The 12,998-nt window shown below is 36.4% G+C and overlaps 1 protein-coding gene across 1 annotated transcript in view; it reads left to right on the plus strand.

Annotated features, from left to right (window-relative positions):
* The window catches only part of HHIPL1 (HHIP like 1), a 661,343-nt gene that overhangs the window by 563,773 nt on the left and 84,572 nt on the right, over positions 1–12,998 (plus strand). Inside the window, exon 7 of the mRNA XM_044074611.1 lies at positions 10,611–10,692. Within this exon, the coding sequence (XP_043930546.1) occupies positions 10,611–10,692 (82 nt within the window). The remainder of the gene's footprint in view (positions 1–10,610; positions 10,693–12,998) is intronic.

Genomic DNA, 12,998 nt, shown 5'->3' on the forward strand with positions numbered 1-12,998 from the left:
TAAAAGAAAAAAAACTTTAAAATGCACTTCAGAGCATATAGGAAGATGTGGCTTCTTGAAAAAGCTGAAGAGTAAAGCAAAATTTGAGAAAAGGAAGAAAAAAATAATGTGCATAGCATGGGAAGCTCAAAGTGGGGGAGGGCGATCAGGTGAAGATTGGAAGGTACAGTGTGCGTGTGTTGGGTGGCTGAAACAGTAGGCCTAGAACACCATTTCACCTAAGTCCAGACCTGTACATAGAGTTCCTGCAATGTATCACTGGTGCAACTAAATTCCAGTATCTGTAAATAATATCCCTTTGCGAGATGGGCCATCATAGTGTGGTACACAGGCCTGTTGTAATTAACAGCATTGTAGCTACAGGTCATTCAGTTTGCAGCATGAACTAAAAGGTTGCTTAGGCAGGGTATCAGTGATAGGGTGATACATAGACTAGAAGTGCCTAGGGGGCCCCCAACTTGACATCTGCTGGGGGTCCCCAAAATGCTAACACCGGCCCTGCATATGCATGGCCCCGGTCTCTCCTCACCGAAGCTCAAACCATGCAGTACACCTCCATCTACATGTGGAATTTGGTACTGCAGGCAGTCTGGCTTCCAGCAGGTACTGCTTACACTAGCTAGTTCCATACACTGCTGGAGCCTCCACCTTGCTGAGAAATCTATCCAGTTGAATGAACATTTTTCATTCTAGCACTAATCCAGGTGATGTACAGCACTGACACAAACATACTTCACTGTGAGTTATCACTGCAGTAATTTGCATACCTCTATTTTCTTAATATTGATCATCCCATGTTAAACAGATATTTATTGCAGTGTTGTATCTGTGTTAATACACTGTATGAAAAGCATTATAAATTTTACTAGGAATCTTATCCTGTTACATTTCTCTTTTGTTATTTTTTTGTTTATAAATGCATTTTGTTAGATATTAATGTATTACCTGATAACTGAATGATTGTGCTACAGTCTGTGTTGTTTTACTGCAGACTGTAGAAAATATAGTTATGCACTATAACCTGTTTACCCCCAATTTGCATCATCAAAATACAGGACCACATGATGCAGGATATGGAAGTAGCTGGCAAATGCTCACCCTATGGTAAATGCAAATACATATTTATTAAACTTAATAATATAGATCTAGTGAAGAAACTAAAGAATAGATGTCTTACAATCAGAAAGCATACTTTACATGATATGAACACAATTGCTGCAAAAAGAAATGATAGGAAAAAATATTTGCACACGATCTTTAAATTCCACCAGCCTTTCCTCTTAAAGCCTCTAATTCAGATTGTGTCTCTTTTTGTGCAGTCTTCTCAAAGTACAGATAGCACTGATAAGGGATATTGGCATATGTTTGCTTCTAATCCAATGGCTGCTGTTTATAGGCAGCTAACAGACATTCAACCAAGAAGATCATTAAAGAGCCTACCACGAGCCCACCCTAACTGTCCCGCAGCACTGTCTGCCTAAGTGACTTGCTCAGAGTCACACAGTAGGTAAATGCAGGCTGAGAGAATCAAACCCTGGACTACAGGAAACAGGTCATTAAAAGCTCACATCCTTAATCCTTGACACTAACCAGAGATCCCTTTCCCTGTGCATTATGGGATTGTTCCATATTTTCTTACTTCCAGCCTGTAGTGATATTCCATGTGCAAACCATTTGAAATAAATAACCAAAGGTTTCCTTCTTACTTTGTTACCCAAAGTTCACTCTAAATCTTAGTCTTTCTTTGTCCTTTTTTCTTGCTGAGGTGCATTGCCTTGCATTTCTTTTCATTGGTTCATGCCTGCCATACGTTAGACAATTCCTGCAGTTTTGTCAAGTGCTGTTTCTTTTTCTCTATAATACTGGACAATGGACATATCCACTTTGTTGTAAATATTAATGCCATCTGCAGAGAATTTACTCTTTTCTCAACTCTCTTTCTATATCTGTGCGTGTGACTTTCCTTCCCTGTCTTTCTCTGTTCTCTGTAGTGTCCTTTAAATGAGCAAATGTTAAAGAGAGTTAATCCCTGCATGCACATTCTGTGGAATCCCACCTCATTTGTTATAATGTTTTGTGATCTACTAGGCAAACAATATTTTACACTGGTTATCACACTGCCACCTATCTAAAAGATGTTCCCTTCCTACGTTAATGTCTGATAGTTTAGCACTGACGGTTAAGGCAATGAGTTGCATATGGCAGTCATGGGTTTGATTCCTTTGGTTTTCCTTCGAAAACTGTGTGACTGACCAAATTATTTAATAATAATCTTTTAAAGAGGTTTGTATTACAGTCTAGCCTAAATATTTTCAAACTGTGGAGGAATCCCATGTGGCCTATTACCTAATCCACTGCCACCTTTATAATTTACTCGATCCTTTCTCTGAAAGGACTCCACAAGCAGCTATCCCGGACAGAATATTTCCACTGTTTGATATAGTTTTTCATTTTGCACTCTGTTCTGTAAAAGCTAAGTAGAAGCAGTAATTCAGTATTTTCTCCTTTTCTTTGATGTCCTCTGTGTTACCACACTTTGTTAGGCCTCATTGTCTATCCAATGTTTATCTTAAGTCATTAATATACTTGCTAAATACTTTATTCTCATTTCTGATTATGTTATTATGTACAGTTTCCTAAGCCTGAGTATTTCCTCTATACATTATATTTTTTCTTCTCTGGCTGGTAGTTCTCTGCCTTATTCTTCCATACCTTCCTAATATTTCTTGAATACCTTGTTGGTTTCCATAGTCTTCTTTGCAATTCCCTTTAAGAAACATAACTTTTTTTTTTTTTTCCTTTTTGTTGAACTTGAAACTTTGAAGTATTACCTGCGTCTTAATAATCCTGATTCTTTCCCATTGCTCTTCTGCCCCCATCGAGTGTATCTGATAAATTAATAGTTAAACACGGAGTCACCCGTTGAAGCACTTACCTTACCAGGGGACCACTACAACATGTTGTGCCTCACTAAACTGTAAAACAACCCATACTGTGAATCATATGGCTTGACAGTCACACTTTCCCAGCATGACTGCTGATTTCCTCCTGTGATAGTATTTTTTCATCCCAGTTGCAGAACACTGCAGCCAGTATCAGTGGCTGTCCAGTCGGTTACGATAGTAGCTGATTCATACCTCCTTCTAAAGGGTTTAGAGAACAATACCGCTGCCAAGTGATTCTCAATTAAAAGTAATTCAACTCACACCTAACATACTTCGGTGTGATTGTCCGACAGCAATATATTTCCCCACTTAACTGTTCTAAAGACTCCTATAATTTTCTTGTCATTTTTATTCCCCTGAGTTTAGCTGTCTCTGCCATGAGTGTGCGTCTCTGACTTTTGTCCAGTGTAATTCAGAGTAATTCTTTACCCTCATTGCTTATCATGTCTTTTGACTTTATTTCTTCTCTTAGAAAACTAGAATTTCTTCTTTCTTCCTTTTTCAACTTTGATTTGCAGTGTAAAATGTCTCAACAACTGTAGCAAAGTTGAGGTCTGTCCCTTCCAGGAGTTCAACTAGGTGAGAGAGGTTTTTTCCACAGATTATCGGCATTTGTACAAGGCAGCCTCAGTACAGTGAGAACTTTATCACTTTCAGACGCTTGAAGGATTGTTTGTACCCTTGTTGTCTTTTAAAGTATGTACCCTTGTATTGCTCTGTAACGTCACTGCTCAGTAAAAACTTGTATTTATTGTCATGAGATGAGGCTAAGCTATTCCTTTGCTTCCTGAATATCCCCCCAGTTAGTATAAATGTTTAATTCATCAATAACTGTAACTAGATGTATTATCCCAAGAGATAACCTTGAAGGCAGAAGAATGAGATGGCATTTGATCAAAAAGCAAAATGGGGCACACTTACCAGCTCATATTTGAGAGAAATTGCTTGCATCCTATGGTAGTTCAAAGAAAACATGGAAAAGTTGGGAAAAGGAATTACAAGCTAATGGCTTCCTCTTAAATTGCATTTTTTTCATTTGTAGTCATTGTTTGGATTATAACTGAGCTGCTCCCAGAAAATAAATAAAAATTAAGAATACATTCATTTAAGCAGTTTATTGAATTTGTAAATAGATTTGTGCTCTACATTTAAAGCTGCAACAAAATGCATCCAGGTTTACAAATAGTAGACTAAGTGATAGACTGGGTGAACACGTGTACATTATTTTATCTGAAATTAGAAAAAATGGATCTAAAAATAAAAGAAAAGAAATGTCATTGGCCACTGAGAGTTCCAAAGGGGTACATTAATGGAATGAGACCACAAAAAAGCAAAAATACCTAATACTTACAACACCAAATTAAACTGCCAGCACACACACACACACACACACACACACACACACACACACACACACACACACACACACACACACACACACACATACATTCAGTATACCACTATTAGTTCTACTTGTGTTTGTTAAATGGAATATTATACAATACTGGTGTGAGAATCAGTTATTACTTCAATCATAGATATCTATTTATAAATACATACAAATATTTCAGGCACGGGCAATGATGCCCTTCTAGCCTGCCAATATATCAAAACATCATTCCTGTAATGTGTCTAAGTTGTTCTTAATATCTAAACTAGTGCATGGTGTAATATAATTTGGTAGTGTACTCCATGCATCAGCTACTCTCTTAGGGAATCAATTAGTCTCTCATTCCTCTATAATCTCCAGTATAGGTGGTCTGATGACTCTGGACTTTTCTTTGATAAACTCAGACATTCCCAGAGGGAGTTGCATTGAAATGCTCAATATATCTGAATACATTCTTCTGTTATATACCTATGTGAGACATTGCACAATTTCAGATATTTAAATATTTCATAATACCTAAAACCATGTTCATTATATAAAATGTAAACCCTTACAATACTTTAGAAAAACAGGTACCAGGTAAAAAATACTCAGACCACCAGAAGTAATTTTACTACTTTCCTTCCTTTTATTTATGTAACTTCTTCAGAAATAAATCTTATTACATTACATCCAGTTTAATAATACAAGGAAATGACATCATGTCATCAATTAACAAATCACAAGCTTCCTTGTGAGATGAAACCTTAAGTGACCAATTCATTACAATTACACTTGAGTTAAACAGACCAAGTTATAAAAATGTTTATAAGCCAAGATGAATAAAAATAAACAATAACAATAACAAATTTAAAAAATGAATAAAACACTGTTAAATAATTTTGTACTTTAATAAACTCCTTACTGAAATGGTCTCTTTAAGTCCCAGAGTCACATCAGCACGTAAAAACACTTGCCATTTGAGTTCCACAAACACTAAATAGTTGTTAAAATGATCAATGAAAGGCAATTGATTAACTTTTTTAACAACAGAAAAGGTAAATTTGCAAATTTCAGGACAATTTATTATATGCCTTGCTAGCACATTGTTAGCATCTTTATTTTTAATAGCACGTACATGCTCACCTATTCTACAACCCAATTTCCTAGTTGTCTTCCCTATGTAAAAGCAGATGCAATTGCAGGAGCTAGCCAAATAAACAGTACACATATTATATTAATATAAACATGTTCATGTTATGGTTTTCATTAATCACAATACAGCAGTTCTGTCAGAAGAAGTTTAGAATTCATAGCATAAAATCACTGCACAGCAGGTACTTAGATGTTATTTTAAATGCATCAGCTGTGAAGACATGAAACAGTGGAGTGCGTCTATTTTCTGTGTGTACTCACTTTTGTACAACAGTTATGTAGGTGGACTGGCAGAATTTCTTGTGATGATGAAGATGCTTACAGTGTGAAAAACAGATATGTATATGTCACCTACTAAAGGCTTCCAAGTTAAAATAATTATCTGTTGCATGTTTTGCTAGTTATATTACTAAGAAAGCATACTGTTGTACTGTAGTCCATCCATCTACAAATATTCACCCTTCATATTAGCCACAAAGTCATGTACAGCAGTTTAAACTATTAATCCTCTTTTTATTAGCAGGGACAAAAGTAAAAATAAATTACCATGGCAGGCACACAACTTGTATACATTTTATGAAGTATGTAGGCTAAGGCAGTTATACGTTATACAAAGATGCACTATTTCCTGTGTGCTGATGTACACTACAACAGCTATTTCTAAGAGCAGGCTGGAGGGCTACTATACCTTTATAATGGCTGGAATGTATTTCATGATCAGTGTACTGCATGGATCACCAACTTGCCTGTGAAAATGGTCATTCAAATTTAACAGAATAACTTTTTATACTATCTACGGTCAGATATAAGGTTGCTAACCAGAAATATGTGATTAGCCTGCCTGAAAGTGAGAGTCGGAGGGTTTGGGAAAGAATGAGGTGAACCTTGGCAGCTCACAGATGAAAAAGACTGTGCTTAACCACACCAATTTAGTCCACTCAGCGTAGCAGAGTCTATATACTGGAAGACAATCACACATGCACATAGGACAAGATTCAAATAAAATTTACTCTCCATGTATTTCCAACTACTCTGATAATGTTTCATGTTTTTTTTTGAAAACAGATTTTGTAAATGTCATTTTCCCAAGAGTAGGTCCCCAAAACAGATACCTAGTTAGCAAAAACACAAAAACCTTAAAATGTAATTTAAGAACTGACCTGATTGTAATCATTAGAGCAAATACTTTTTTATTTTTGATCTAAAATACTTACTCCAACAAAAGTTAAATCTCCCACAGATATGTGTGAATAGTTCCCTTAACTGAAACACCCGGTAATCCCAATAATGTCAACAGCAAAACGTCAACAACTGAAACATCAATTACAAAAAAAAAAAAACTAAAAACATGTGTCTCCTATACCCACTGCTAACTACATATACTAACTACAAGATTGCACTGTCCCGAAAAAAAAAGGGCATATCCCCCATCTCCTGAGGTTGCTGATCTTGCACACCTGTTGAACATCTGTTTAGTCAACCAAACTGTGTTGACAAAAGAGAAAAGATATCAACATGTGTGAGTTTTATCCAGCTTAAACTCTCCAATATCTATCTAGCTACAGATATCTATATAAAATATAAATATGCATACCCCCCCCCACACACACACACACACACACAAAACTTGGTGTACCAGCATACACTCACCACACTAGACCTATCCACTTAGTTAACCCTAAGTCTAACTTTAGCCCATATATATATATATATATATATATATATATATATGTGTGTGTGTGTGTGTGTGTGTGTGTATGTATTTACTCACACAAACGCACATGCACACATGCACACATGCATACACTAAAGGTTACTCTAAGCCTAACTGATGAAATCCCACCTAAAGCCTTATTTGAACCAAAGTACATTCGACCAAGGCTTCTGAATATATAGATATCTTTCAGTTAAATGACTTTTCATTGAAACAGGCTCAACCATTTCAGTTTCACTGAACTGAGTTTTTAGTGTTTAGTCTTATAACTTAGACATATATATGTATATATATATATATATATATATATATATATATATATATATATATATATAGTTCCCTATCAGATTATCGAAGTTTCAAAACTTCAAAAGTCATATGGTCTGGACCATATGATCGAAGTTTTGAAACTTCACACTCTTTGAATGGAGAATGCAGTACAGCACTGAATGGGAAATGTACCCTTTTAAACAATGTGGTGCGATCTCGGAGTTGATATATTTAATTAGCAGGGGGTTTGGGGGGTGCAGGGGTGCTTGCCCTCCTGCAAAAACAGTAAAAGTCGAAATTTTTGTTTTTTATTTTTTTTTAATGTTTGAAGTTCCAAAACTTCGATCATATGGTCTCTGCCATATGAATTTCGAAGTTTCAGAACTTCGATAATCTAACATAGATTCCATATATAGAGATATAACTATATATATATATATATATATATATATATATATATATATATATATATATATATATATATAAAGATAGGTAGATACATATAAGTATATGGATGTAGGGTGACTGTCAATGACCAGACTATCTGCAGAAGGGTGGACCATCTACTGACCTGTGTAAATAAAGACCCATAAGTCTGACGAATGCAATATGCAAAGCCAAGGAATGAACTAACATGCAATGATAAACAATGACATAGGAAATCTTCAGACACTGAATCCAACCCAGTTTGGTTTCTTCAAGGGTAGGTTATGTCTATTCAACCAGGTGGACTTCTTCAAGAAGATCACCAAAGCAAATGATGAGGGCAAAATGGTGTATACAGCCTGCTTGACCTGGCCAAAACATTCAACAGAATGCATCATTTTGACATCATAGACAAACTCACAAAATGACATATAAACCCCTGTGTCACCCACTGGATAGCCAGTTGTCTTACAGATATTGGCCAAGAAGTTAGGACAGGGGAGTCTATATCCATAAAGAGGCTAGTCAGTAGAGAAGTCCATCAAGACTTGGTGCTAGGTCCACTCCTTTTTTGCCTTTTTGGCATCCACTTCTCTGAAGCCAAGGCCAATGGACTTTTCACTAACATTAGTGCTCATATTTTGGCCTTACATTCTTAAATTCTATGTAGTGGTTTAGTGTAAAACGCTTGCCTAGAGGACTTTTTCTACCATACTCAACATCACACTCTGAGCTTTCCTTCCTGGCTGTTTTGCTTTATACTTCTTTGTAAGGAGCCTCAGTAATCACTTGCCTGCCAGGGGACCTTCCCCTCTCCCCCAGTAACACTGCCATGATCCTGGCATCATCTGTAGATAAACAAGTGCTGTTTCTGATCACTAAGGGTGTTTTCTCACTCTTTATCCAGGTTTAAACTTAAACTTTTCTTGTTCGAAGGAGAACTGGCACTCAGCAGGTATAAAGCAGAGAGTAAATTCTGAACAAGAAGCCAGGCCACAGTGATGTGTAATACAACATTTTTATTAGCACTAATGGAGTTATTGTCAAGTGCAGCACCTCACTTTTTAATTGCATTCATTGTTGAGAAAGCCATGCATAATACCATCTGATTCTCACAACTAAACCAGTTCTCTCCTAATTTCGTGAGCCTGTCTCACATTCCAGCTGATATTGTTTATATTTCACTTCTTGCTATTTTTAAAACCTATGTTAGTCACCTATTGGGCAGCCCCTGTTGAGTTTGCCTGTGTTTCATTATAGTGCTGCTCAGGTGAATTTTATATTAATGTAGGAGAATCCAGAAGGCGGAACTCCTTGCATGGGTGGACTGAAGAGTAAGGCTCCTTAAACATTTTTTAAGTCACTTATTAGCAATTTACTGTACTCAGATGCAATTTACTGAACAATTCCTATACAACATTGATTATCCTATTTTCTTAGCCATGTCTTATGATTTACTGGATTTAAATACTTAATAGAAGTAGAACACAGCTACATCAGTAGTAGTTTGGTTTCTGCCTTCCAGCTCCAATATTTGGTCCTGAGCTCCAGTTCCTGTCTTTCTTGGTGGCTTTTCAGATACTGGATCTGGCACTCAAATCCTGTTGCTTGCCTCTTCATCATAGTTATAACATGTGCACCAGCAGAACTGACACTTTTAGATCATTTTTGAACTCCTGTCTTGAAATCACCCCATCTGTACAGTGCCTCAAATGCAGTTAGGTTTTGGCAACTGATCACTGGTTAGGAGTCAGTTGTTTGAATAGACAAATCTGGTACTTTATTTAGAGACTCAGTTATACTAAAAATGGAAGTCGGGTTTTACATGCATATATGCCTGCACATTAAAACAAGTCATACAGAAACACAGCAGTGCAGATTACTAAAAGTGCATTCTCTTTGCCAGCAACAAGCATTTCTTCATTCATTTTTCTATATTCACTTTATTCTCTCTGTGGTCATGGGAGAACTAGAACCTAACTTGGCTGTCAGCATACATAATGAAACCAGTCCTAGACCAGATTGTAGACTAATGCAGGATGAATGAATACACACATGCGTGTGCATACAGACACACACACACACACACACACACACACACACACGCACACACGCACACACGCGCACACACACACACACACCATAATCTTGGATGCTTGCTAATTCAATTGTTTACATTTCTTTGGAATGTGGGAAAAACTGAAGACCCCAGCTAAACTCCACATGGACACACTGGAAGGATGCAAGCTTCACAAAGAAGGCGATGCAGTTTGTAACCAAATAATAGAACCAAATGTGGCACAGCCATGGGAACCTCTGCAACAAACAGAGTCAAATCTAAGGTACTTGAAGATGTCTGAGCAAGTGAGAGCATGGGGTGAAGTAGTCTATCACTTGGTGACATATTCTGCACAGCCCCTGGTGCCAAATTCCTGTTAGTTGTTTCAGACACATAATGAGTATAATACAGCTACTACACTGAAAAGTCTGCTTGCCAGCTAACACATGGTTGAGATTTAAGACTGCTGGATGCACGATTATGCCCTTTCTTCTTAAGTAGCTTGGGCCTACATGTATGTTTTACAGACCACTGAAGAAATGCATATTATTAGTTTGCGCTTTGTGTAACAGATTTCTGCCCTGCTAAAAGTCATGAGCATTAAAGACATTGATGTAAATGAAAAGGGTTATCTGATATATCACTAACCATGCTTTTTTTTCTCCTCTGCAGGAGAACTTTACTTCATGTCTACTGGAATACCAACTGCTGTGTCTTCTACTGGGGTTGTTTACAAAATAGTGGACTCCTCACGGTAAGCATCAAACAAAACTGTAGTGAAATATATATATAGTTTGCTTAATGTATATTCACTTTTATTGGTCTCTACGTCTAAGTTTTTTTTTTAAATATGTATTCTTACGTACTATTTTTGTTTTCAATTTTACATAACGCTGTAGTGGAGCTTTTGTCCCCGGGCCTCTACTGAAAATGGACATATATCCAGTTAGACTAGCCCGGTCAACAAATGTAAAATAAAAATAAAAAAATAATAAATAAAAAATGTAGCACAGAAGTTATGGATTGGATCAGGTCTGTTACCTATTAAGTAGAATGCCATCTGTACTTAGTTATTTTGGGGTACTGAAGTATTTTCATTTCAGAACATGTTCAAAAGAGAAAAACAAATGCCATTCTTATAATTTTCTTGAAGTCAAACCTTTATTTCCTTCCCATGTTTCTTCATAGCAACCAGATGTGCTTGGATCAGGAGATGACTTGGCTGGCAGATTAATGACAGTTTGGCTGAAAGTATTTTGACAGAGTACTTTTGCTCTGAATCAGTTTGTACAAATGTTGACTAACTTAAATTCCTTTTGATTAAATGCCGCTGGTACAGTATGTGCACAAGTCAGTGACCGCAATTAGAGTTCAGGTAAGGTTGATGTTATGATTAAGATATTTGAGCTGGGGTAAACTTTAGGACTGGGATTATTAGCAGTTGTATCCGGAGTTGTGATCTTGTTTGGATATTGAGTTTTTCCTCTCAGAAAAAATGGTGTGAGTAATTATATGCATGGTTGTACTTGCACATATTCATTGAAGCTGTGTTTTGATATTTTTTTATTTTCTTTGGAAAGTGTATTTTTTTATTTTAATTTTTGAGTGTAGCTGTGTAGACTTGACTAGTTTTTATGAGATTTTTTTGAGATTCACCACTCAAGAACTGCTAGCTAATCCAAGTTTTATATTTAGTTCTGATCTTGACACAAGTAACATCCCAGCTAAAGATGCATGGCTTACTGGGCCATGCTGCAGCAATGATCTACCATCTCCTTGTAAATCAGGGACAAAAGAAACTAAGAAATTTCTCTTCCTCCCATTTGCATGATCACCCAGCTGAATATCAGCTGCCCAGATAAAAAAAATATTTTCACCTTAGTTATCCCTGGCACTATCTTCTGTGGCTGTGATCACACCAATGGTGGGTTGTGAAGGGGAAATGGAAAAGAACAGTGTGCAGTGTCATGCACTCTGCTCCTGCACCCAAGGAATTTCTTTATATGTTCTAGCTGGCAGACCGAGTGATATCCCAGGAGTCATCACACATACTGTCAGTTAGCTCTGCCCCCCCCCCCCCATGCCAAAGTCAGTAGCAACCTGGTCTGTGATTATGGCACCGTCGCTATCACCAGGAAAGGATGAGATGCTAAACTGAGACCCAATTTACCTGAGTTGGTGGTAGCTCTGGAGTATGTAAAAGATCCCATGGCAGATATCATAAAGAGTAAGGGTTGCTTTGTTATATAAACACTTTTCCATCTTCCTCTCCTTATTTACACATTCATTATGTTTACATTTTATTTCATACTTTGTACATCACAATAAAGCACTTTACATGTTTATCTTGGTAAATACATGTAGAACCCATTTTATCCTCCCATCCTTTCCACCATAACCATTTCTTTATATTACATATTATTTCCTCATCATCTTTTTTTTATTATACAGCATTTCTTTACATATTTTCCATAAATGGCAAATGGCAATGAATAAAATGTTAACCCATTTTTAAATTTATTTTTCTCTTCCAGCCTTATATTTCCCATACAGCACCATGTCCATATCAATGTTTTTTAAATGCTCTCCAGTGATAAATGTCTTTGAATAATGTCTAAAACCTTCATTTTTCTTACAATCTAAAAAACAATGTGATCTATTTTCAGTATTATAGCTATTACCCATTCTTTGTTTGGTCATTTTGTACTTCATCTCACTTTTCACTGGCAGTTTGTCCAATAATAAATGACACAGAAAATCACTTGCTTCAAAATAATATTCAAGTCTTTCCTGCCTTTCCTTATTGATTTCTTATATTCACCACCCATTATTTCCTCAAGGATCAATATAATAGTTTGCTTTCATTATTTATTATACCATTCTTTCCTTTCCATCTCTAATTAATTTATATCACTTCTCCGTGTCTTTACTTTACTTTCATATTCCTTCTCTTCCAAACCTTTTGTTTCTGTTTTCTTTTTCTTAACCCCACCCATCTATGTAAATTTATATTTTTCAAATAAAAAAAATCCTAGTATTGTCTTTTTTGTTTTAGACACG

This window comes from Protopterus annectens, chromosome 6.part0, assembly GCF_019279795.1.
Source record: "Protopterus annectens isolate FY-2018-M chromosome 6.part0, PAN1.0, whole genome shotgun sequence".
NCBI classification, from domain to species: domain Eukaryota; kingdom Metazoa; phylum Chordata; order Ceratodontiformes; family Protopteridae; genus Protopterus; species Protopterus annectens.